The sequence below is a fragment of the Episyrphus balteatus genome, chromosome 1 (genome assembly GCF_945859705.1).
Source record: "Episyrphus balteatus chromosome 1, idEpiBalt1.1, whole genome shotgun sequence".
Classification (NCBI taxonomy): Eukaryota; Metazoa; Arthropoda; class Insecta; order Diptera; family Syrphidae; genus Episyrphus; species Episyrphus balteatus.
This window is the reverse complement of record NC_079134.1, coordinates 6,062,679-6,089,874: the sequence shown is the minus strand read 5'-3', so window position 1 is coordinate 6,089,874 and position 27,196 is coordinate 6,062,679. Positions and strand designations below refer to the sequence as shown.

At 33.4% G+C, this 27,196-nt stretch overlaps 3 protein-coding genes across 4 annotated transcripts in view; all 3 read left to right on the top strand.

Annotated features, from left to right (window-relative positions):
* LOC129907408 (calmodulin-lysine N-methyltransferase) overlaps positions 1-13,287 on the top strand; it is a 100,428-nt gene extending 87,141 nt beyond the window's left edge. For both annotated transcript variants that reach the window (XM_055983597.1, XM_055983596.1), the window contains one exon: positions 11,424-13,287. In XM_055983597.1, the coding sequence (XP_055839572.1) occupies positions 11,612-12,742 (1,131 nt within the window). In that variant the 5' untranslated portion in view covers positions 11,424-11,611 and the 3' untranslated portion in view covers positions 12,743-13,287. The remainder of the gene's footprint in view (positions 1-11,423) is intronic.
* The window catches only part of LOC129907409 (WW domain-binding protein 4), a 121,915-nt gene extending 99,839 nt beyond the window's left edge, over positions 1-22,076 (top strand). The window contains exons 2-4 of the mRNA XM_055983598.1: positions 20,800-20,872; positions 21,033-21,763; positions 21,824-22,076. Of these exons, the coding sequence (XP_055839573.1) occupies positions 20,800-20,872; positions 21,033-21,763; positions 21,824-22,049 (1,030 nt within the window). The 3' untranslated portion in view covers positions 22,050-22,076. The remainder of the gene's footprint in view (positions 1-20,799; positions 20,873-21,032; positions 21,764-21,823) is intronic.
* A 2,527-nt stretch (positions 22,077-24,603) lies between these two features.
* Positions 24,604-26,905, top strand: LOC129906282 (coiled-coil domain-containing protein 22 homolog). Its single transcript, XM_055981970.1, has one exon. The coding sequence runs from the start codon at positions 24,836-24,838 to the stop codon at positions 26,621-26,623; it is 1,788 nt and encodes a 595-aa protein (XP_055837945.1). The 5' UTR covers positions 24,604-24,835; the 3' UTR covers positions 26,624-26,905.
* The last annotated feature ends 291 nt before the right edge of the window (positions 26,906-27,196 follow it).

The following is a 27,196-nucleotide window of genomic DNA, read 5'->3' as shown; positions in this document are numbered from 1 at the left end:
AAATCGTAAGGTTTACAAGAAAGTTCAAACTGAACTTCTCAAAGACAAGTAGAATCAACTTAGCTATTTACATTCTGATTTTATTTTTAACAAAGTTAAATCGTCTCAAGATCATCCATCATCTTTATTAAAATACCTTTGCCCCTCTCCCCCTCATTTCACTTGCCCCAATGTCTGTCAAAAGAGGGCGTTGTAATTCCTAAATTTAGTGCTTAATTTAAAATCGAATAAATTACTCGCAGCTGTAATTTATTTTGGCAAGCACACACCTGCGCGTACAAAAATCCCCAAAACAAAAAACAAAAATAAAGTGAACTCATTTTATAATCAAGGAGTGGAAACCCTTTTGTGGTTGAAAAGTTCAAAAAAGAAATTATGTTCAGTGAAAAATATTATGACTAGACCCAACGGAAAGGGCAGATCCAAACATTATGTTTTGAGATATTCCTAAATATGTCATCGTGTGTGTCGTGACTCTTCAGGGTCTAATTATAGCACTCAGCGAAAAACATCTCGCGCATAATATTATTATAAAAGACCGAAAAAAAACAACGAAAGTCCATAGGGGATATTATACAGAATATAAGGATAAAATGGGAGGGGCGCGAGAGGGATAGGTAGGCGATGTAAACAACATTTTTCGATTTTACATTTTTTTTTTCTTCTTTTTCTCTGTTTGTTTATTTTGTCGTTTATTTTTATTTAATAATAATATTTTTACCTTATACCTGTCGTTTTGTGTATAATTTGCTTCGAATTAGTGGTTGAAATGTTGAAGAAGTCGACACAACACAAAGATGTCTGTCGAGACGATGCGACCAACGACTCATCGGACGTCTTGCAAATCAGCAATTTTATTTTGCATACCTATACTTTCTCAAGGTTAAATCAATAATTAATACTGCTCTTAGCTTACATAAGATTCTGCTACTGCTGCTGGCTGGTCTGATGGTAAGATAAAGATACTTGTGCACGTAATATGCGGTGGTCAATATTGGGGTATGTTCACATCGATTTTGACAAAAAAAAGAATCAAAATAATGAATGCATCAAAAGCCTTGTGTCGGTATGGCAGTTTACATTTTTTTACACGATGAGTGCCATTAAAGCGGTCAATATTGATCAATTAATCCACTGTGAAACTGACTCTTAATGTATTACCACTTGTATTTTCCATTATAAACTTGATTGAATAATGTAGGTAAGGTAGTGGTTCAAGCCATGCATCCTAACATTTTAGCTGCAGAACTTTTAATTCATTACATCGAATTTGATAACGATTAAGAATTAAATTGACCAAACGAGAGAAGTTCCACGGCGTTTAAAGACCTAAGAAAGTATCACAAGCATTTTGTCGGTAAGGCAGTTCACATTTGTTTACAATAAGTACCAAATAAGCTTCAAAAATTGACCACTTAAGTGGCACTGAATCTAAGTTAAAGTTGCTCTTAATGACTCCTATTTTGCAGTCAAACAGATCTTTTGCCAGCAGATTGTATATTGTAGGTAAGGTAGAGTTGTTAAACTCGTATATGCAGTGCCTTGAATTCCCCAATCTTGTACTACTTTGCATCACATGCTTCATAGTGAATGACTGGTTAACTACCTTACCTACAAAACATCATTACAAACAAATCTGTGGACATTAACGTATGCATTGCAGGTAAGGTAGTGTTGCAAGCCATTCAGACACCATTCGTAGGCGCATGAAGCTTAATTCATCAATTGTCTCTTCTCCACATCACAGCTTTTTACCTTACTGATAACACTGCTTCACCTGCAAAGTATCAGTTCTTTGGTTTAAGTCAGTTTTTTACCCAATTTGATTTTGAATTTAAGAATTCAGATGTATAATTAAAACTTTATCACCAAAAGTTGATACATTGCAAAGATCTAATACATTGCAGGTAACGTAGTACAGTCAAAACAAAGAAACTACTTGTCATCAAAATAAAAAATTAATCCAATTTTCTGGTAGTATTGTTCCACTATTTAGCACCATCAGCAGCGGTAGCATCTTATGTGTGGTTTGTGCTGATGCTAGGTTGAATGCAATGTCACCCTTCTTCAGATTGCTCAACATGGGAACGACTATTATCGACGCTGCCACTGCCGCCGCCGCTGTTGTCTTCAAATCCCGTTCTATTTTAATATGATGATGATAATAATGAGATTTGAAAAAATTAAAAGTATGTCGGGTGAAATGCTAGACGTTAGGTCAACAAAGAACCAATTATAGAGTGAAAAAATTGTTGTGTGATGATGCAAATTGCATATATGCTCTCGTGTTGCCTCACACTCATCCCTGTGTTGTAGAGCGCGATAGCATTTTTTCGTTGATGCGGAAGATAATGCACGACAACGATGAGGATGCATCGTAAAATTCTCTACTCATTTCACACTCGATGGTTGTATAGTCTATTGTAATGCATGATCGAGTCAAGAGAGTACTTTGTGGCGCTTGCCAAAAGAATATTTTTTTTAACAGTGAATGTGAAAAAATAGTTGACATATTTGTTTTTTTTTTTTTTAGCTTTACAGTACTCGTATAATGTACGAACATTATTTTGACGAAAAATGGATAAGTTAAATAACAAACTGTCAAAATGACAGCAGTATTTTTTTGGGTCACAAACAGAACTTTTAAAGAAACGTGATGTTTTGTAGGCAAGGTAGTCTTGCATTTTTAAAATATTTTGAGTATTTTGGAGTCATAACGTGAGATAAGCTTTTGATAAAAAAAATATGATCTAATAGAATTTCCGTCCTCAAAAATTTTGTAAGCAAACAGGCCCAGGCATTTAACAAATTTTCAACAAGTTTGGTGACAAGCTGTGTTCATATTCCTGAAATCACTGAAATCAATGTAAATTTTATTTGACGGTTGCTGCAAAGCCGAGAAGAAAATGGAATGTAGTTTTAAAGTTCAGACATTCGAAATAGAAAAAAAAACATTAATTTTTAAATCGATTTAAGTCATTTGCATCAACTGCTAGATTTTTAAACCTCATTCTCGTCTGACATTGATGAGAAAGTGTTAAATCAATTTCATGCAATTATACCACACATCATTAATGAAATTAATACTCTTCCTTTTTGCATCTACTGTGTTTCTTCTAACATTTTCATCACATTTTGTGCATAAGAATTTTTTTCCTTTTGGCTTTCTTCAATAAAAAAAAAAAGGAAATCTAGTGACAACGATGCATGATTTTAATGTCATTAATCCAATATAGAAACATATTTCTCGTCGATATAAAAATCTATCTCTCTATAATACCCCTATAACAATTCTATATGTAGAATTGTTTGTCCTATGCCAGAGAGACATCGTATAATGTCGCGCAGAGTGTATTTAATTCATTCTGTGAGTGAGAAAATTTGTATATTCTTAAGATATATACAAAAATAAAAGTGTCTATTTTGTTGTTTTTGTAATTGTAGCAGTATCATCATGATGCGCTATAGGAGTGTTAATTTGGTCTTCTTCTCTGTGTAGAAGAGTAGATTTTATTTTGGCAAAGCAAAGTGAAAGAAGGTAATTTGAAATTATTGAACCGAACTAGCAAATTTAAATTAGAAATTATACAAAGAGAATTATACTTTGTACTCAAAGCTTGTGATGATGAGGATTTATAAGGAAAACTATTTTAAAATTCTATGTTGACCTTGTGTGAAATGAAATAGAAAGAACTAGGTACCTTTTTTCGGATTAAGAGAATGTTATTTCAAATGTTAATTGATCACGATTCAAGATTATAAATTATTCAGTTTTAATGCTTTAACACAATGGTGTGGATGCAATTATAGGACGAGACAATAGTGTTTTCATCCATCGAGTGCGGTTGCGAGCTTTGTTCCCCTCCGCTCCGTTTCATCCGACGCATCCGATAATTATAGTTCTGGCTTAAATGTTAATGAGCGCCACAAGAGAAACTGAAATGTCACTTATTCAGGCAACTTCTACTTTAACTATTTTCCGTACTTTTTTTTACAGTATTTCTAGTAAATATATCTATTGGGAACGATAAAAAAATGCAGTCAATAAATAAAAGTATTTGATGACAGATGGCGTGAGTGATAGGATTTGACATTAGCCGCGTTGCATTGGAGATGCTGGATGCTCATAAGTAGATGATTAGTTGATCTAGTACAACAATCTATACATGATCTTTTACTCGAAATGGTCCTTCACATCATTTTCCGGGACAACTAGATGCTAAAATGCACGAAGCGAAACTTAACGAAGACATCTGTGATACTTTACAAAGACATCCCTGATACTTACTACCTTAGAAAAAAAACTGTGATACCTTTTAGTCGATCAGTCAAACACGTTATTTAGCCGTTGTCAAAACTTCATATAAGTTGATTTTATACTTACCAATTACAATTTTGACTTGTGACTTGGTTTACGTCTTTGTGTTTTGGTCGCTCATTAACATTTTACTGTAACTGACTGTTAACCCTCTGTAGGCACACCTCTTTTTGTGACGTGATAGGCACACGGGTGCGAATTTGGTTTATACTTTTTCATTTCGCTAGAACTTTTTTCGGTCACAATATTTTATAGAGAATCAAGTATTAAATTGATGTAGAATATTTCGAGGAGTTCGAATATTGTATTCACAATTCCGAAAAAAAATATTTTCACCCTTATAAAGAGACTTTTTTGTGACCACTTTTTTGAAAAATCGTAATTTTTTTATTTTTGTCCTGCCAAATTCGCACTCGTGTGCCGACAGAATGTTAATAATAAATCCGCACAAACCCTAGATAAAAATAACCTGTTTTTGTTTGACTAGTGCTATCTTCTGATGTATCCATACTTGAAGAGTGTAGAAGTTGTAAATATATCAAAACTCATAAATAACTAATTAAGAACTTAAATGTCAATTAATGCATTTTAACCCTAAATAAATCAAAAAGCTTAATTATTACATCGATGGTCTGTGTGTGGTATACCCGCATGGTTCATTTCATTCAAATATACATCAAGTAAAATACCTAAATTTTCAATTTAACCCAACTGAGGTATCTCCTTTTCACCACAGATCTATATGTTGTGTTTTGTGTATATTGTGCAATGATTTGATATGCTTTAGCAAATACCAGGCTCATTATAAATGTCATATTTGGTTATGCACTGCACATGCATATTCCCATCACGGAGATAGGTAAAACCGCTTACTTTCATAATACCAACTAAAAGCCTGCCTCAAAAAAAAAAAATAAACTCAATTTTGCTGTTTCCTGCAAAAGGGAGACGACCAACGCAGCATCAGCAATATGAACAACGTTACCAGAAAAACCTTTATATCTCTGGTGAAAATAGACATAAATTTGTATGAATTTTAACAAATACATTGTTTCAGTTTAGAGATAGTTTCGTGATGTGGTTAGATGGTCTATTGTGTAACTTTGCATATTTCTCTCTCTCATCCTCAAACAAAACAAAAACAGAAAAAAAAACCTTAAACCCAAAATTTAATTTTCCCACATTTGTCCTCGTTAGGATCAGAAAAACAGATTTAGGTATATATAATGGGTGTGCAATACCTCATTCTACATCTAACACAGTGACTGGCTCAGTTTTACCACATTTGCATTTGTATGTAAGCTTACAAGTAGTTTTAGTCATAAAATATATTCTGTCACTTCTGATACGTTGCAAAAAAAAAATGCATAAGATTTTGAGATTAAGCATCTTCTTATACTTGAAAGCGGAAAAGAAGCTTTAAATGTCTCGGTTGTGAGAAGTACTTTTGAGTTTAGTTCCACTGACATTTTTTCATTTGACAGAAAAAGGTGTTATTGTATGTCATGCTAACAAAGTATGTTGAAGTATGAGATTTTGTTTTGATATGCATGGCTGTCAGATTTGAAAATTTACAACAACTGTCAACGATTTATTTTGAAAACCTTTCTGTGTTTTTGATATTTTAAGACCGAATAATTTTTTTGACATTTGACTGTGTGACGTTTCGTATTTCCTATTGATTTCTGATGTGCTGATGAATTTTAATTTAAGTCCATCCCGTGTCGTCTTGTTCAAACACAAAACAGTTTGAACACAACTATTTTTGATAACTGATATTATTTTTTCCCAACATACCAAAATGTCAAAAAGAGTCCTATCTGTTAAGTCGCCGTATTCAACTAAAATATATCCGTTGTGTCCGTCGTGTATCGGACTGGTTCCAATATGGTCGTGTGTATTTAATCGAGCTGTCAGTTAATTCTGTCAACGCAACGGATGCGACGGATTCTATAGGTTGACCCCTCTATCTAGTTCTTGTCTCACTGATTCAAATGAGCTTTAAAGCAGAAACACAATCACGCTTTGCCAGACGCGTCATCGCGTTACGTTGAGATATCCTCAAAGCGCGCTTCTGTCACTTTGACTTCGAACAGCTGATTGAAACATAAAATCTGCTGTCAAATAAAAAAAAACACAGTCACTTACAAAATTATTGGGCAGAGTCTTTATCTTGATTTAAAAAGTGGAAAAATAAAGAAGGATATTAATGTGTTTAAACAATGCATAGACATTTGTTTATTCTTTAATCATATAGTTATAAAAACAAAATCAATCAAAATAAATTGTTTTTTAAATAGAACAAACAATAAAACTCAGTCTACAACATCATTAAATTATTGTTGTTTTTAATACGTAAATTGTTTTTATTTAAAATATATCGATGTCGTTTTTTTTGTGCAAAATTTATATAGAGAAACAAAAAAACACACCTAGTTTTGTAATAATTTATTTTTTTTTTATTCACATTTGGCGCAATAATTATGTGGGTGACTGTAACTATGTCTGATAAATGTCAGAAAGCGAGCAAAAGTTCAGTCTGGTTGAACTTACGTTTCCTTACGTGTGTCAAAAAAAGCGTACGTAGGAAAAGCGTCATTGTGAGAGGTTACACAGATTTCGTACGGTTGAACTTTTGGCAGTTGTCAAAATCGACGGCAAAGCGTGATTGTGTTTCTGCTTTTAATGGGGCAGTTGCAATCATCTTTACCTAAATCTAAATGCAGTTTATTTTTAGTTCACCTTCTCATTCATTTTATATAGACAACTTGGTGATAGGAAAGAGCATCACTGAGTAATAATAAATTAAAATTATGAAAACAAATACCGGAAATTTGTCGGTGCATTGCACTCATTTCCTGCATCCTTATTGCTCTCACAAAATACTCAACTAGTTTCGAAACAGCAGCAACTCCAACACAAGCACAAACACCACCAAAAAAGATATAAAACTTTACGTTATTGCAATTGCAAATTATGTCCTGAAGGCAAAAATATACGATAAAACGTCGGACATAACTTTTAAGTTTAGGTACAATAGTTCACTTAATTTTTACACTTTTTTGGTTTTCTGTTAGTTTAAGAGTTTATTGCCCGTTGGCTGTTAAGTTTTATAGAGATGAGAATGCTTCAATAAAGCAATAGGATGTGGTCGACAGCGATGCGATAAAAATGACTTGAAAAGAAATAGTGATTTATTTTATTTTACTGCATCAAACATTGAAGGGAACACAATGATTCAACATTCTACACATCAGCTCACCACTCACAGACAGAGGGGGTTGGTTTCGGTTTGTTTGCTGAATCGGAATCACTTGTCTGCTTGACGTCTTCTTTATACTTAAAGCGACCTACATTCTACACCGCAACAACAACAAAAAAAACTCTAAATGCCTTTATTTAATTTAATGGCCAAGGCAAAAGGAACAGGGCTTTCTCACTGCGGGAGAAAAAGAGGAAGTTCCTTCTAAAACTTGTTTCCTCTCAAATAGAGAGGATATTGTGTAAGGCCATTAAACGAGTATAGCCCCAGAATCGGATCCAACTTATTTATAAGGAAACGTTGCAGGTATCATTTTAAATTACAGTTTATTTACCTTGGTTGTTTGTTGTCATTGTCAAGTTGTTATATAGTTTGGAGGGTTTTGGAGAAGATTGTGTGTGTACGGTAAATCATTTGGGCGGGTTTCTCTGATGGCTGGCTTTGACACACCAAACCAGACCGACATGATGGTGTCGGTGTGGTAATTGAAACGTTATACTCGTAAATAGCTAACGACCGAACTAAGCTAAGGTGGAAAGAAAGTTTATTTCAAAAGTGGTTTTTGAGGTCAATTAGGGGAGGTGATGCGATTTGGAGAATTTGTTGGGAATCAATAAATGCGAAGTAATTTGTGGACGATGTTTTTCTAATTGCTTAAAGATTTATAATTTAGATTGGTGGGGAGATTTGTTTACTGTACTGAGGGTTTGCTAAAGTCTCTTTTTTTTCCTTCTAGGTGAGAGTCACTTTCGCCGGGTTTTCTATTGCCGAACCCACCGGTGCGAAAGTGATAGATTATTATCGATAACATAGTTCGTTTTTTAACGTTTTAAATCTCAGAACGAAGTAGAAAAATTAACTTTATGAGTAAAAAGTGCAACATCTATATTTTTCACAAAAAATTACATTTTAATGTCAAAAATGACATATGTCAGTAGACAGTTTAGGTCAGCGTGGTTTTGTGGATCGATAATACAGTTCATTACAGATTGAAATTTGATGCAGTTGCAGATCGAGTAGGTTACACTTCACGAATCAATAGTCATTTAATGCTACCAAAGTCGAACACGCTTAAATTTCCCAGCTGCTGATAAAAATTCAACCACGGGCAGCATCAGGGAAAATTTTTGACATAAACTGTCAAAGTCAAAATTAAATGGTCCCTCCCTATTGGAAAATCCTTTGGACATAATTTCACATTCAGCACTTCAACTCATAGTCGGTAAAGAAGTATCAACTTTTACATATTAAGTAAAAGTTAGAAAGTGCCACTTAAGTTCCAATATTGAAATTGCCATGCCTACGTTTCTTAACATAGGGTTGCCTTTTTAAAATATTTGAGAAAAAATGTACGCAAAGGTTCAACCTCTTTTAAAGGAAGCCATTTTCGTAGTCGTCAAAGATATCAAACGAATTTTTTCTTATCTCAAAAACACTCCTACCCTACTTAAAGGGATCCCAATTACTAAGATTTTTAAACGTTGAAAATGAAACTATTTGGGTCTTGGAATTTCCAAAAAAAAAAAAAAAAATGACCAAACCCTTTTTCTTTTCTTAGAAATAATAGGTACCGCCAAAAAAAGAAAAGAAAACAAACTTCACCCATTCGCGCCCACATAATCGTCCTAAGTTGCTACGACAAAATTGATGAAAAGATTCAAACACGAATGAAAGAAGACATTGCTGAGAATGTCTTCTTTTTCCAACCCCGTTAACGTCCATCTGATTCATGAATGCAATATGCGATGCACTTTAAGCGCCAAGAGCCCAAGAAGCTCCCCAACCTACAGTCGTTATTTTCTTTTTCGTTGTAGCTCTGTTTGATTTCCTCAAGGAGGTTTTCCGTTTGTTATCCCTCACAAGAATTCTATCGCATTCTCGGTTAATTCGAGCGGAGAGAGTGTAGGTGGAGGTGGATGAGGAAAAAAAGGACAGATTGTGACGGCAATAATACAAAGATACAATGTAAAAACGTATATGAATCTTAACGGATTAACTGTCGCATGAAATGTAGGTACCTTTACCCGTTATCTCTACACCATGAAGAAATTCAATGTCGCTAAGCATTTTCATGTTATCCTTTCAACCATTTTTGTATTCTGTTCTGTTTTTTTTTTTTTTAAGTTCTGAACAGATGGGTATGATTTGTGTGCTGTGCTCTCTCTCGCATTGTTGCCGGCAATAATCATGAAGGATAAAAATGCTACAGAATTTGTAAGGTGTATTCCGTTTATTTTTTTTATGTTTCTATTTTTCTATTTGTCTGTACATTTATTTAAGCAAAAGATGCATACCATGCTGTTCGCCGTTCTTATGCCGTGCTTATGTGTGGCGTGGGATTGGGTGTGAAAATGGCTGTTTTTAGGGTGGAAACATAGAGAAGATCTTAGGCAGGATTATGCCATTAATTGTTTCGCTGTTTTAATGTGAGAATGGATAAAGTTTGAATGAAGATGGAAATGTATATAGAAACATTATGAGAAATGAATGTTTTGTGTGTGAGCTGTGAGGATGGATTTAATTTTCGTGTTGACCTTGTAGTTAGCTAATTGTGCTTAAGGGAGAGCTCTTAGCGCTGAGTTGGCTGTACCTACATATCTATTTGAAATGACATTTTTTTGTGTGAAAAAATTAAATTATGAGATATAAGATTATTTTCTGTGACAATTCTGAGTAGATTTGAACATTAGAGGTGTTCATTGTTCAGACTTATGTCACTTCTAGTGGCATTCTTTCATATTAGGTGTAATCTTGTAACTTGTGTTCTACTGGTAAATAAAGTGTCAAAATTTGTAAAAGACATAGGCAATTTTTTCCAGTCGAATTACTGTAAAAGGGAGACAAAAACCCTGTGATTAGTACAAAAGAGTAATTTTAGAATCGGTCGAAAGTAAAAAGTGACAATCAATACTTTGACGAAACTGACGGGCAGAAGAGCATGAATAGTAGTTCTAGTTGTAAATGTACTAGATGTACTCATGAGGTAAACTATCACCTCCAAAGGAACGGGACTATCAATGCAATTTTTGACTGGGTTCCTTTGAAAAAAGGTAATCTACGTTTGAGTAGTAATCTAGTACTACCAACTACAACATCCTATCTACTCGAGCAGAAGATAATGTATTAGTTGTAGTAGGTACTAGATCTACTAATCATTTACTCATTAGTATACTCTAACGCCTCCCAAGGAACGCTGCTATTATCTACTTGGGTAGGAGAATATGAGTAGATCTAAAAGTACTAGAACATAAAAGTGCACTGTGCACTTAAGGTCGCAAAAAGCTTTTAAATTTACTTCGAAAGATTTCGAACAAGTTTTTAAATCAATCGCGTATAATAGCACCGTTGCTAAGGTAGACTACTCATAAGTAGAAATCTAGTACAAAAACTACATATTTTTATCTCGAACAGAAGATCATGTAATGGTTTTAGTACTAGATCTAGTAATCATCTATTCATGAGTACTGAGTAGCTTACCACCTCGCTGCTAATTGGTAACTTATCATAAGTAAGTCTTATAAGTGCTCGGAAATATTCTCTATTACTGCTTGGTGAATATGTCAATGAGGCAATGAGCTATTAGCGGTCCTTGAACCTAAAACGATGCTTAGCTTTTGAAAAAAAAACACCTTCGTTAATAATTTTCTCAGAATTTACAAAACAAAATGTGAGAAAGGTAGTTTTACTAAAAAATTGTACTAGATGATATGAAAATTTAGACTTAATGGTGCCTTTAAGTTTGGGAAACAAATCCTTTTCACCACAGCAAACCAGCTCACAAATAAGGGGGACATTATTTTCTTTAAATACATCCATCTAAATAAATATTCTTTTTCCTGCCAGATTTATCACCAAGTACCACAACTTCATATCTACACAATGAGCTGAAACTTATTCAACAACTCTAGAAACAAAAGATTAACCAAAGCAAATCTAATCAAAAAATTACAAACATTCATCATATCGTAACGCTGTGAAACCAAAAAAATAAAAAAAAAAAAAAACAAAACTTAAAAAGAAATTAAAAAATAATGGCCACCAAAACGTTAGTACAAAATAACAGAACGCCATCTGCCGAGTCAATTCAACAATTATCATCAATATCGTTAATGCTTGAATACGATATTGACAATACTTTGAATACGATCAAAGAAAACGGTCATCTGATGAAGGAAATCAAAATTGTACGAGATTGCCGGCCAAAGCTGGAAATCAATAATAATGACAAATTATTAAGTCAAAGTCCACCTTCACCGGCAGTGCTGCCAACAAATGCACGCAAACGATGGAAGATTCTGGCAAAAGTTTTGCGTAAGGACTCAGAAGAAACAATATCATCTGAAGATGAAGAACGTACAGCTTCAGTGCGTCGATTTAAGAGTTTTGACTTGCTAAAACAGGATAGCTTCGAAGATCATATAGCTTTAAATTGCCTTGGCAAACCTGACAATTGGTACAAATATAAGGTTCTCATTGGACCGATTGAACATTCAGTTAATATTCATCATATCGATCGACATTTGACAGCCAATGATTTGATGGGATTTAATAATACAGGAAATATCTGCGTTTGGCCATCAGAGGAAGCTCTGACAGTTTATGTTCTTTCGGATCTTGAAAGTTATAGGGGTAAATGGATATTGGAATTAGGCGGTGGAATGACTTGCCTAACCGGCTTAATGCTTTCAAAATATTCAAAACCCTTTGCAGTCCACCTTACCGACGGCAATGATGTGTCAGTGGATAATGTCCGGAAAACCGTTTGCCTTAATGAACTCTCCTGTTATACTAAGTGTTCGGTTTTAAAATGGGAAGATACAACCACACGATCTATAAATGAATTTGAAAAATTCGATTGTATACTTTCGGCAGATTGTTTATTTTTTGATGAAGCACGTTCAGCTCTTGTAGATACGATTTGGTTCTATTTATCTCGTGGCGGTGAAGCTTTAGTAATGGCACCTCAACGTGGCAAAACTTTAAGTCTTTTTGTCGAAGAATGCCTTCGAAAAGGTTTCAATTGTGACGTAATTCATCGATATAATGAAATCATTTGGCAGCGACATCTAGAGTTGCAGGGAACAGAACTTTACGATGAAAACATACATTATCCCGTCCTCATGAAGCTGAAAAAACCTCTAGCACCCGTTGTACATGATTAATATAATAAAATATTATAAATTTATATAAATCAATTCGAAACATTAAAATTATATTCCAGTCTAGAAATTTAAAAAAAAAATTAAAATTAAAAAAAAATTGATATCAAATTGATGAGAACCAAAGAAAAACGAACTACAGTCCAATCCGCTTAATTGATTCGTTTATCGATTCAGAATTTATTTTACCCAAGTTTCATAACCAATAAGTAGCAAGGGTAAGGCAGTGCGAATTTTCATAAAGAAACAGCACGAATTTAAGTTCATATGTCAGTTTGACAGTTCAGAAGATGATCAATTCGGCAAGCGTAAGGTTTCTCTATGTGACAGCAAATCGTATACTAAAAAGTTATTTTAAATGCTATAAAGTGACAGATAGCAAAATTAGAATGTGTTCACGAAAAAACAATCTTATTTCGACTGCATGTAAGCTATAATAAAAATAATAAAGTACTTTTAAAAATTGATAATGAGTTCATTTGACAGTATAAATTCAAATTTAGTCGATTTTTAAACTAAATTAAATAAGTGACAGCATTGTATGACTTGAAATGACAGTTTGATATGTCAAATTTTCATCAATCCATTTCCCAAAGCTGGCAAACATTTCAATCTGATTGGATACATACAGTTATGCGTTGATTTTTTAAAAATCGTCATTTTAAATATCTGAACTAGTCTAAAATCAAATAAGCGGGTTAGACTGTAAAAAAAAAAAAGGTTTGAATGTGTATAGGATGTTGGAGATTGTACGATTGTGCATATATTATGCTTAGAACCAAAAAGACCAAAGAATTATAGATTATATTTATTATAGAATATTTGAACGATGAGCGCTACTTATTATATAAACTAATTATACACTAAATGAATTTTAAAAATTATTATATAAAGTAGGCGTAGGTTATATTATGTAACTCATATAAACTCCCCTCGTTCTATCGTTCTGAACGTGTATTATTCCTTTCAATTGTTAATATAAGATATAAAGTATTATTTATCAAACATTATACTCGATTGATAATTGATAGTTTTCTTTTTTTTATTTAGTTTTTTTTTGTGTTTATTGAAAAATTAAAATAAAAAAACAAAAATAATGCTTTGTTAGTCTATAAAATAGATCTTTTATTATAATAATTTCTGTTTAAGAAGTGATGGAGATGGAAGAAGAAAAAATGTGCGTTACGTATATAAATGTATGTAGTTTAAGCAGAATTTATTTGATAAAATAAATAAATCAAAAATGACGTTAATTTATGGTAAATGAGTAAGTAGTTGATGTTTTATTTAATAAACATTTTGATTTTAGATAAAAAAAAAAAAAACAGCTTTCTTTTTGAAAGTAAAATAAAACACAAACCCTCTAGCTGCGTCAGTGAGAAAGAGATTGTTTCAAGGTTTTCAAATCTAAATTGGGGATTTTAATGGGCTATCGGTGGACAATATTTGAACTAAACGTCAAACCGTGACATATGACAGCCAAAGGATAATGGTAATTTTGGCCCTGAGACCAATAACAAAGGTATTTTTGCTTAGATCAAATGTTTATATGGCGTTAAGCTTCAATTCCCTGTGGGAAAAAAGTTATAGACATAAATGTAGAACAGGGTAAGAATAGGCAATAGCCAAAGAAACGGCCATCGAGCTTAGGGGTGCAAATTGGTGTCAAATGAAATATAAGTTAATAGAGAAAATGAAAAAATAGGGTTATAGCTTTTAAAATGGGAACTTCTATGTGGCAACCCTATTTTAAAAGGAAAGAAAAATATGTCATATAACATATCTTTGTAGTATAATTAAATAAGAACATTTTTAAAATGAATAATAGAAGCTTAAAAAGTGTAAAAAATTAATAAAATAATATAAAGAATATAGGCCTACAGGTTCTTAGCCAAATTTTTACAAGTTTGTTATCTCGACAGTTGTTATGAATCAAAAAGTATATCCCCAAAAAATATACAAAACAATATAAGGACCACCCTAACAAAACACACAATTTCCAACATGTTCTTCAAAATTTATTGACATTTGTTCATGTGTATACCTGGCTCTAACAATATTTCAAACATTTAACTCAAATAAAAATTCTTTTTCTAGGCATTCCTCCAACGATAATAATTTCATTGAGAAATGAAAATTTATTCCATTTACCTTGCTGCCGTAAAGAATTCATAAACAATACAAGAAGTGTGAACTGTCAAAATGTTTATGAGGTGCTAATATTATACATGACATTTCTAAAGCCATTTATTTCTATATTCTTCATACCGCTCTGCGCGACGCGTTGTGATAAAGGCGTGATCAAAATAAAGTATCTCAACAGAGAAGAAATAAAAAGTTTTCTATCTTTTTTAAATTGCTTTCCTAATTTTCTCATAAAATATTGAGTGAATTTTTTTTTTTAATTCAACTCAAAAAAAAAAAAACAACAAGTCACCAAATTGCCTCAAAATCAATGTTAGTTACAAATTATTCTCACAAAAAAATGTAAATGAACTAAATTGACTATGACACATTTTCTAACTGAAACCACCATAATTGCCTATAGAGGAGAGATTTCCAAGTTTAATGTTTGGTTGTTTTTTTTTTTTTTTGTTGTCGATAAATATGAATGAACACAAAAACAACAATTCCCTAATGAGATTCTGTTTACTTTGAAGATTTTTTTTTCCATCAACCACCCACTATGGAAAGTTTTACCACATTTCCATTACAAAATGTCTAAAAAAAAAAATTCAACACCCAGAATGCCTGTCATTTGAGCGGTGTGATGCGGGATTAGGCGGAACAAAACGGACTGCGATGCGGGTCTTCGTCGTATTTCCGTTCCGTTCGGCAACAGAAAATAGATATTATATTGATGTCCTTGTTCACTCTCATGTCACATATAGAGGGAGCTTTACAATATCAACATGCGATGCAGTCAGTAGCGTGTAAACAATGGCGATTTGCCCAAGCGACAGACAAAATGTGACGTAGATATATTTGAAATGTGTCTAAGCAATTTGACGCGACGACACACATCACAACGAATATGTGTTTTGCTTCTATTATTGCTTCTTTAAGATCGATCGGTAGACGACGCGCTATTATGACTCATTACTCATATAAGACGAGTGCTGCTCGCACTGCTCGTGTGCCGTTTTTTTTTGTCTATTCCAAAATTCTTAATGTTTTGATTAATGAGAGCGTTAGTGAAACCTTTCATGTCGTCGTGAATCTTAAACGTGATGTTGGTTTTTTTGTGGAATGTTTCTACGTATGCTTTAAAGCTTCTATAAATATAAAAGTGTACACATGTTAAAGTGCTCCGCAACAGATGTAAATATCAATGTTTTTTTGTTTATAAATTAGGATAAATCTAAAATAAAAAAGAAAAACGAGTACGGCAAAGACAAAAAACGATGGAAATTAGGGGTCAATAAAAAGAAATAGAAAAAATTGCACTTTTACAATGGAATGAAATAGATAAGACAACCTAAAAATTAGTGACTTCCTCAAATAGGGGCTAACAACCAGCTAATCGGGATATACATAAACGTTAAAGGTATAAGGGGTTCTTTTGAATACCTCATCTTGAACAAGAACGTTTCGTTGGAGGGTATCACACTTAGAATAAATGGCGCCCGGGGACAAATTCTAAGAATATGAAGTGCTCTCAAGTTCCTTGAGACCTGTATTTTAGCATTGGCATTGGCTGGAACTCGTTTGTTTAATGGAAAGGACTAACTTGTATTGTAGTTTGTAGAAGATAAAGGAACTTGCACATTCTTTGCCATTTTAATGACAAAAGAGCATTTGACAGTTGTATGAACAATTTACTGGAAAGTTGTCACTCATGTATACGGCGCATTATGGTCCGCCAGTAACTTTATTATAATTGATTTTGTTTTTCTTTACATTTTCTAACACACAACACATGAAATGACATCGACGAGACTCTGACAAATCTGCGTCTATAAAGGCTTAAAGATACTACAGTTGTTTCTGTAAAGCTTTATAGGAGCAAAATAATTAGTAGGGAATGTTGCTTTTCCAACCTCCGCCGAAATCACCTTACCTGGTTTCAGAGATGCGAATGGACTCAATATGATTCACTCACTTCTCTTTCAAGGCCCTACAGCGAAACTAAATGAATTTAACGCCACTGCCGCCGAAGGCCAAACTCACCAGTGTGACATCGATGTAAATTTTCTCATTTGGACTGTTAAAAGTTTGCAAGTTACTGTATTGGTTTTGAGGTAGCACATTCTCATGGCTATTATGAGGCTAAGGACCGAGTCATCATAAAACCGCACCCGTCTTTCAAAAAAAAATCTTAAGCCAGAACTCAGTGCAGGCAACCTTAAAATTATTCCATTAGCCTTTGGAAGTTATAAAATATACGAATTACCTACAAAAGTCTAGTCTGCATAAATTCTCAATAAAAAATGACGACAAAACACCTATCATACCAAGAACCTAGTCAAATTGATTTATTTTCACGAAAAGGAATGCTAACAAGTTTTCAAGCACAGTTACTTGTTTCGTGTGCGTCAACACTCTTGTCGCAATAATAAAATTCCTTACAAAAAACAAAATGAAATATATATAACCCACAACCAGGTGCAGGACATTATCAATCTCCTCCCTGTCAACTCTCCCAGTCCTTTCGACTCTATGAACCGAGACATTATTAGGTCACACGAAAAAAAAAAAAAACGAACTCTCTTCACCACCAACACACGTCATCGTCACGTACAACATGTTATGTATGTCACAAAATATAACTCCTTCGTTTGGTAACTGCCTGTGATTCTTTTATTTTTTTTTCACAACCTAGTATACTACCATCATCATTATCGGTTGATAAATAAAACAACCCAACTACTACTTTTTTTTTTTCTTTTCTTTTAAGTCTCCGGACAGGACTTTTGACAAGCTATAGCAAATGACACACACAAGTCGATGATAATGACCTCACAAAAATTTATAGTCTTTTCCGGCGTAATGTTACACCCTCACGTAATGGAGAATTTTTTCGCAGTTGGAATATCTACTGTAGAGAAAAGCGTGTCAAAGGTCATTGTCAACGTAAAGGATTGACACTATGACATTCTCGGCATTTATGTTAATGTTGAAATGCCTTGTTCAATGTGTATAGAACAATTTGTTATGGAATTTATTTTTTGTCAATTGGTTTAGTATTTATATATTTTTTAGTTTTATTTTGTTGGTTCAATAAACGTTCTACTCGTATTATATACATACATCATGTGACATGAATTTACTCATAAACATAATATTCTATTTTTAAAAACTTTGCATTGGGCTTTGAGGTTCATAAGGCAAGGAAACTGCAGTCAAAAATGCACTTTGATGAATTTTTTGAGACATAGTTTCTAAATTTAAATTATGAGTATTTGTTTAGATAAATTCGATATGTAAAGCAACAAAAATTAAAACATTGTAGTGTATTGTAATCGGGTGCAGTCTGTGCGTTATGATTGCCTCATGTGAACGTGCTGTGTGGTCGATTTGTAACGAGCTGGGTGTTACAGTTGAACGATTTGATAAAGATTATAGTGACGATAGCAATAACGATAACGTCAAAGATGATGATAATGACTACGGAAACGATAAAAGCTGAAACACAATTACGCTTTGCCGTCGATTTTGACAACTGCCAAAAGTTCAACCATATGAAATCTCTATAACCTCCCACAATGACGCTTTTTTTACGTACGCTTTTTTTGACAAACGTAAGGAAACGTAAGAAAGCGAGCAAAAGTTCAACCAGACTGATTGGTTTTGATTGGTTTTGTTTTTATAACTATAGGATTAAAGAATAAACAAATTTCTATGAATTTTTTAAACACATTAATATCCTTTTTCATTTTTCCACAATTAAATCAAGATAAAGACTTGGCCCAATAATTTTGTGAGTGACTGTGTTTTTTTTATTTGACAGCAGATTTTATGTTGCAATCAGCTGTTCAAAGTCAAAGTGACAGAAGCGCGCTTTGAGGATTTCTCAACGTAACGCAACGAAGCGACGCCTCAAAGCGTGATTGTGTTTCAGCTTTGACAGTTGCTGATACTGTGCTCAGTTTCCTCTGATCATGTATATTGTATATTCTAGACTATACGAAAATAATATTACAGTACCCACATTCGTTCACATTTACCCTTAGGGCCAGTTGTACAAATATTTGATCCGCGGATCAGCAACTTTTATCTTCTGAAATCGGTGGTAAGGTTAAGGTTTAGCACCCGTGCAAGGTCCACATATGTAAAAATAGCCACATCCATGCTTGAACCGAAGTTGACCCACAGCTAATCCCCAGAAATCGGTGGGTTAGATTCCTGATCCGAGGCTGAACCACGTTTGTACAACTGGCCCTTAGAATGCAAGTTGTTTAGTTCCTTATTATAATTTCAGTCAAATCACCACAAATTAGGTGTAGATTACATTAGATGTCTTATCAACATGACTGGATAAAGAGTGTTTTTTTTTTAGGAAATAAAGATTTTTGAATTTTTTAAAAGTTATAATTTCAGTGTGAAACTAATTTCTGATGCCTTCCTTTCAATAGTTTTGATCGTATCTCTTCACAATGGCATAGAAGTAGCATACACTTGTAATATTCCAAATTTGACTACCACGATGACACATCGCTAACAAGCCTACTAGCTTGCTTCCTTACTTGCAAGTGGCAAGTCCACTTAAAACTTTACTTGTATTATTAAGAAAAAAAACTTTAATTACATATTTAAACCAAATAAAATGCACGACTGGGTCGCACGTACTTGCTCTTGTAGTTCAAAGCATCTTTATCTTAAATATCTATTGGAAATTTAAGATTTTGTGAAGAAAAAAAAAAATAAAAACAAAAAAAAAATCGAAAGCTAAAAAAATTCAATTTTTTAAAATTTTTTTGAAAAACTTTTTTTTTTAATTTTTTTTTACATTTTACACTTCAATACCTATGATGTCTGTAAATTTTGAAAAAATTGACTTATGCTTTGATGAAATATATGGACTTAAAAAACATGTCAATTTTTGAAAAACGGCAACGCCATATTTCCGCTCTTGGCATTTTTTGAGAAAAACTAAAAACGCAGTTTTGTTGGAATCAATAAGAGTACTGCGCACACCAAATTTAAACGAAATCGTTAGAGCTGTTTTCGAGAAATTTGAAATACCTCGAAAACGTTATATGGGAGATATGCGTTAAATTGGAGATATTAAAAAAATAAAAAAAACGGACCTAGGAAATTACGTAAAAATCATCTGTACCAAGTTTCAAGCAAATCCATCCACCCGTTTAGGCCCTAGCTCGATGTACAGATGGACGCACACACGCACAGACCGACGGACGGCATGACGAAAACCACTTTTTTGATCTTCTCCATCATCGTAATGTTGGTTTTGATTAAAACCTCGATTTTTTTTTCTACACGAAACCAATACTTGCCCTATAGAGCAAGTAAAAAAGCACTTGGCTGGTTAAATTTCAGTTCAAGAAACCGTTAATCGTTACCCACAAACTGTCAAAATTATAACGATAACCATTTTTTCTTGCTGTCATAGATTCCAACAGTTCTGTAAAGAACACCCTTTATTGGCTTATTTCACACATTCCAAGCAGCTACATGCAACTTTTGCTGCATTCGTTATTTCTACTACATTGCATGCCTGTGGTTCTGTTGTCCCATAATGTGAAACTTGACGAATTGTTAATTCCAAATGAACGTAGTTTCCATAGTTAACACTTTGTCCATGAGGAATTCTGGTCAAGTCACGTGATATTAGCCACCTAATGCCTTGGGGGTCTAGAGCTCATTTGGCATGCTTAAGTCGCATTAGAACGCAGTGATTTAATTTCCGATATGTAGGTATTTATTTGTGTACGCTTGTTGTTTTAATTGAACAATTTTCTAAAATGTATGACCCATAGGTTAATTAACGGAACAGAAAATTATAAGGCTATTTCAATATAATATTCTAGTTCTCTTATCATGATTTATGTCCTTTAGGAGCTTTTTAACTTATTGATTCTTAATTTTTCTCGATTTAGGACTGATTACTGGAAATCAAATGAAAAGAAGTACTGTGACTTCTGCAAGTGCTGGATAAGTGACAACAAGGCGGTATGTTTTGAATATTTATTGTTCACTAACAGGACATCCCAACTTAAAATTTTGCCTCTATAAAACCTTACAGAAGCACAATTAGCATCCGTAAAGCTTTATAGCAGCAAAATTGTTAGTTTTGTTTTTACAATTTTAATTTATTTTCATTATTAATTAGAGTATAGCTTTCCATGAAAGCGGTAAAAGGCACAAGGCCAGTGTGGCCAAACGCATCACTGACATTAGTCGGAGTAGCGAAAAATCCGAAAAGGAACGTCAAAAAATGGACATGGAAATTCGTAAAATGGAAGAGGCCGCCTTGAGATCTTATGCCATGGATATACATTCCAAAGGTGACATGACTGCAAGGTCTGTTTCTTCAGTCATGAGTGTTGCAGGTGCATCAGGTAGTCATTTAAGTGGCGGAAGGGGTGGAAGAAGGCCGGGCCAAATAGATCCGATGCGATTGCCTGGTAGCTCAGATGAAGAAGGCGACGATAATGACTCACTTCGGCCAACAGTTGGCAAAGTTCCAGATCCAGAAAGTGTTCCTAATGCTTCGTTATGGGTACAGGCTAAATCAGACGAAGGTCACATATACTATTGGAATGTCAAAACAAACGAATCGGTTTGGACAGAACCCAAAGAAGGTTTTCTTTCAATCGAGGAGTACGATAAGATCAATAAAATAGCTGAGGCCCAACAAGAGATTCAAATGCAGCAGGAAGCTAAAGAATTCCAAAAGAACGCCCCCGAAGAAGTTGCAAAGTATAATCGTGAACGACTAAAAATGTATCGTCGAAAGGATCCGATTGAGGAGACTGCCAAAGAAGAAAAACGACAAACATTTAAGACCGAAGAGGAATCTAAAACGCCAGAGATTGGGGCATGGGTAACTGTGGAGAAAAAGTAAGAAAAACGCAATTTTAATCGGTTCGATATTTAATTTTTTAATTCATTTAACTTTAGACCAGAAGAAAAACCAATCAATTGGGAGCTACCAGTATCGAATAATTATTATGTTCCACCTGTAGTATCAGAAATTCCTTATGAACCTCCCGTAAAAAGATTCAAAGAGAAGACTATTGAGAGCCTTGATCCAAGTGTGGCGATAGGTGTACCTACAGCCTTCAAAAAACGAAAGTTTGCCGCCAAAGGAAACGCTCGCCAACGATTGCCTGATGATAATGAATGAAAATCCAATATGTTTTTTTTTTCAAATAGATAATTTCAATCAAATACATTATTAGTTTTGTGTTTTATTTAACGTATAGAGACCAAAGTAAATTGCATAAAAAAAAACTTAATACTTGGACTAAAGTGAGTATAGTTGATGGTAAGTACGTACAAATGTCTTTCCTCTTGAATGAAAATTATTTCTTCCGCATCGCGGCATGATTGTTGCTGAGCTTTACAACGAGTTCCCCGAACTTTTTCTAATTTTAACAACCTCTTCCCAACACTTCCATTCACAATTTCTTGTTTCTAACTTTTTTGCACAAAATTAAAAATTGGCGCCCAATGTGGAATTCGATGCTTCATGGTAAACCTTTCGTCAGACAGAGTATTTTTTTTTTTTGTTGTATTGATCGTATTTATTGAAAAAAACGGCACCTTAAAATGAAACACAACGTTACTAGATAATCCAATGATATTTTAAAGTTAATGAATTTTGTGTGTCGCCACACAGAAGTAAGTTTGAAAATCGAAAAACTTAAACGATCTCAATTCAAACAGAAATTCGTAGGTACTCTCTGAACACTAGTTAAACCAACTATGGGGTGGTAGTTTAGATTGAAATCGCTTACACTTTTGAAAATCGCGTAGGTCACTTTTGAAAATGACTTTTCAAAAGTGTTTTACAATATGACATAAAGTGAAATGAAGATACTTTGTTATTTATGTTATGTCACAGATCTTTATCTATACATTATTTACTTAACAATAGCTTTAGAAAAATATAAACAGATACATGAATTAAAAACATTATGACAGTAATTGAAAAAAATAGGTATATCAAAACCTTAATGAGCGTTATAGTAAATAGTGTAATGTTGAATGATTGAAAGTCGAATTTTAATAACCAACTGATTTTAACGAAGAAAAAAATAACAAAAATAATAAAAAATTATTAAAATTATTTTTATTTTAAGTGGAGTGATTGAATATAATTCAATATAAGTTCAAGTGACCTCAACTCCAAAAATTAATAAAGCGTTTCGCCCAGGAGTTGAGGTCACTTGAACTTATATTGAACAACTGATTTTATTTAAAACCACAATTCGCATAACCGTTGGGCGCCATTTAAGAAAGGTAACATTTGGTGAATTTATTGAACAAACTATATAAATTTATTCACATTATTTGTTAACAATTTTTAATAAATGTAAATAATTATCTTGATTTTTGAATTATTCTTTGACAATATTATTTTTTTTAGTGTTAGTTTTTGTAAACACACACAAAGCTGAGAATTTATTGTATTTTTTTTTGTTTTTTTTTGTGAATCGTTTTGCGCCATTTACGAAAACAGTGAAACGTTTTTTTTATTGTAGTAGACAAATATTAAATTGTGTGAATTTGAGAAATGTATGTCCATTTTGTTACAAATAATTCAATACTAATGCCAAGAACTTCTATCGTTGGGCGCCATTTGAGAAAATATATTCGGATTTTTTTAATTTTCTAGATTTAAGCCTGGTACGCAGTTCGAGCTAAATTTTAGCTCCCATAAAAATTATCGCAAAAATTTAGCCGAGATAAAATTTTTCTGAGTATCTTATCGATAACTTGTATGGTAGCTAAGATTTTCATATGTTTACAAAAATAAACAACTGAAAGTGTATTAAATAAGTATTTAATTAAAATATCTTTCGTCGGTCGAAACAAAATATCCGCCAAAAAAAAGGTGTCGTAAATCCATGGGAAGTTAAAACGATACGGTCGAAAGCGAAAACAATAATACGAAGCCTCCCAATTCGATCGACATCGTATTCCAAAGCTAGGCCACAGGCTTTAGCATTGTCTTCGGTTACAAGCTTTAGAATAGCCTTGTAAAAAAATTACTCATACATCAATTTACAGGAAACTTGCAATTTGATAATAATTAATTTAACTATATCACACGTGTTGAGCGAGATAGTGTCACAACTCAAAAGGTGTTGATTTTGTAATAGATCAATATTCGAGTTCCCAAAATCCACAGTACACATAATTTTTATATTTCAATCGCAGTAAACAGGAAATTTGTTTTTGTTTTAATTTATAAAATGTCATTTAAAAATATTATAAATTGAAAAATAACAAATTTTCTTCGTGTTTCATCGCGGAAAATGAAAATGTTTAAAAATTAGTGGTGTGCGTGGTTTATCGGTTTTTGTGCGTTTTTCGTCGGTATTTTAAACAATTAAGAATTCGGTAGCTGACATTGGTCGCCAAATTGTCATGTTTTGACAATCTGGCGACCAATGTCAATTCGGAATATATTACCTTTTTATGTGTACTGTGCCCAAAATCTACATTCGTCCATAGCCAAATTATATTCCTCTCCAGAGCAAAATGCGAATAAAAAGCGAGTCATCCTGTCTTCAAAAATAACAGTTTCCCCTATTCTGTTTCCACCTTAATACCCATCTGACATTTCTTTACCCCTACCAGCTGATGACAACAAAATTTTGCAAACTCTGTTTGTCTCTTTCCCACTCACTACCCTATAAAAAAACACACTTGAAAAAAATACGATTGCACTTATTTTGACATTTCCATTGAATTTTATCTCCTCAAAAAGTGTTTTTCTCGCCTTCTCTATCTCGATGTAGAAGAATAAAAATAATTTATTAATCAATTTTTACAAATTGTTATTTTTTTTGTTTAGAATTAGTTTATATATTTTCAAATTCAACACAAAATCAATCTAAAAAAAAAAAAAAACATTCCAGAACCACCACAACAACCAGACCAAAACAACAAACAGGCAAAAAAATGGATGAAATTGATAAAATCATCGTCCATTCATTGCGGCAAATCGGCTGCGAAATTGACGAAGAAATTGTCAGTCTATCAAGTTTCTCCCCCGAATTAATCGTCCAAACTGTCTCAAAATGTTTCCAACTTATAAATCCGTCTTTAGTCTTGCCCAGTTCGCTGCCACCCGCAATGGCACAGCGATTTGCTGTTGCAACAACACTCGCCGAAGCTTGTGTTCTGATTGGCTTCCGTGGCGATATTGGCTATCAAACGTTTCTCTATTCGAATATTGTCGAGGTGAGGAGACTTTTTATGTTTCTAATTGAAATGCTTCCCAAAGAAAATGAAAATCTTCTCTTCGAACAAACACTCGAAGTGACAACTGACAAGTTGACTTCGTTGGAAGAGAAGATTAAGAAAAATGTCCACTATTCTATGAATAGTGCCTGGGTGACTCAATATTGTAGGAAATTTGGGATGAGGGAGTGGAATAAGGTATTTATTGATTCCTATTCCCAAACGACTCCATTCAAGTCGAAAGTTAATCTAAACGTTCCACGTTTATCGTCGTCACAAAAGAATGAATCAGTAGCTTCTCCAGAATTGCAAAAGTATTGGCTTAAGAGGTCACCTGGCATCTTCCAGGAGACCAAAATCAATACTCTGCCCAATTCTCTGATTCATATGAATGACAAAGAATGTAAAATAGTCGATTCCATGAAACTGGACACAGACAAGCTTATTGAATTGATAAATACTCAGAGCGAACAGTCTTCGTTGGCCATGTCGGCTAACGTGACTGTTCCCAAAGCTAAGACAGCTGCTCTGGTCAAGATTGCTTCCGTTGAAGGAGGCGATAAGAAAAAAGGCAGCACTTACTTAGTCTCTCTTTTCAGTTCTATCCAAGATCTGAATAAGGACATTGAACAGCTCCGACAGACAATCGATGAGCATCTCTCGGAACACAAACAGATTCAAATAAGCATCAATAATACCAAGGAACTTCGTAAACAATCTCAAGTCACTCAGGCAAAATTGAGAGAAGAAAAGAAAGTCCACGAGAGGACTTGTGTGGTTCTGGAGAATCCCGAAGTGAATATAGCCAAAATGGAAGCATTAATTGCTTCCACACAAAGTCGAAAGGCAAAGTTGGAAGAGAAATGGGTTCAACATAGGGAACCCCTACAACAAGCTTGGGAAAAGACCAAAGCAAAGAATGCAAATTCCGCCCTAGCAAATGACGGACTGAAAAAGCTCGAGTCCATCCAAGAGAAAGTCACTAAACTCGAAGCTGACTTGAAAGCCAAATCAGCTCTGCACACTCAATTGGTGGGTGTTTTGCAGAAAGAAAATCGAACGACCAGCCGAAAGGCATATACAACTCGAATCCTAGAAATTATTGGTAATATTCGTAAGCAAAAAGATGACATCGAAAAGGTTTTGAGGGACACAAGGCAGCTTCAGAAGCAAATTAATACAATCACTGGGCAATTGGATCGACAATTTACTGTTGCTGATGATTTGCTTTTTACGACTGCTAAAGATAGTGAGAGTTCAAAGAAGGCGTATAAGTTATTAATCACATTGCATTCGCATTGTTCGAATTTGATTGTTTTGGTTAAAGAGACGGGAGATGTGATGAGGGAGGTGAGAGATTTGGAAGATCAAATTGAGCAGGAAAAATCGAGGAATATTCTTGCCAATCTAGAGAATATTCTGGGGGATTTGAAATTAATGGAGGTGGAGAGTAAAAATTTGCAGGAGAAAATAAGTAAAATTGAGAATCAAATAGTCAAGGAATGAAAAATGCAAAAATATTATTAATAAAAAAAACTAGCCCAAAAGTTAACATAAATTTATTATGTGTAAATTTTTTTCTTAAAAAAAAAAAAAATACCAGTGAAGAGCTGTTTTCTTATATTATTTTATTATTTGTTTTTTTTTTTCTTTAATTTTACTTATTATTAAACTATAAAGCTGTGCCAATTGTAGAAGAAAATATCGTTATTTATGCATTTATTAAAAAAAAAATATTATTGTAGAAACTTAAAACACAAACACTCTTTGTTTTCTTACACACAATTATTTTTAAAAGCATAAAAATGCTTTAGATGAAATTTGAACAAAAAAAAAAACAAAGAAATTATAATAAATATAAATTATTTAATTAAAAACAAAAAAAAATATATAAAATAAAAAGATGCAACATTGATGCTTAGGCCTTAAATTATAAATTTAGCATAAGTGCGAATATCTTTTATAATCACTTGAGTATGTAGCCTAAAGTGATATACTCGAATGAAAACGAATTTCGAACTATTTAGTCTGAATCTTATGATGAAAATAAAAAATTCTTTAAAAAAAATATTATCAAAG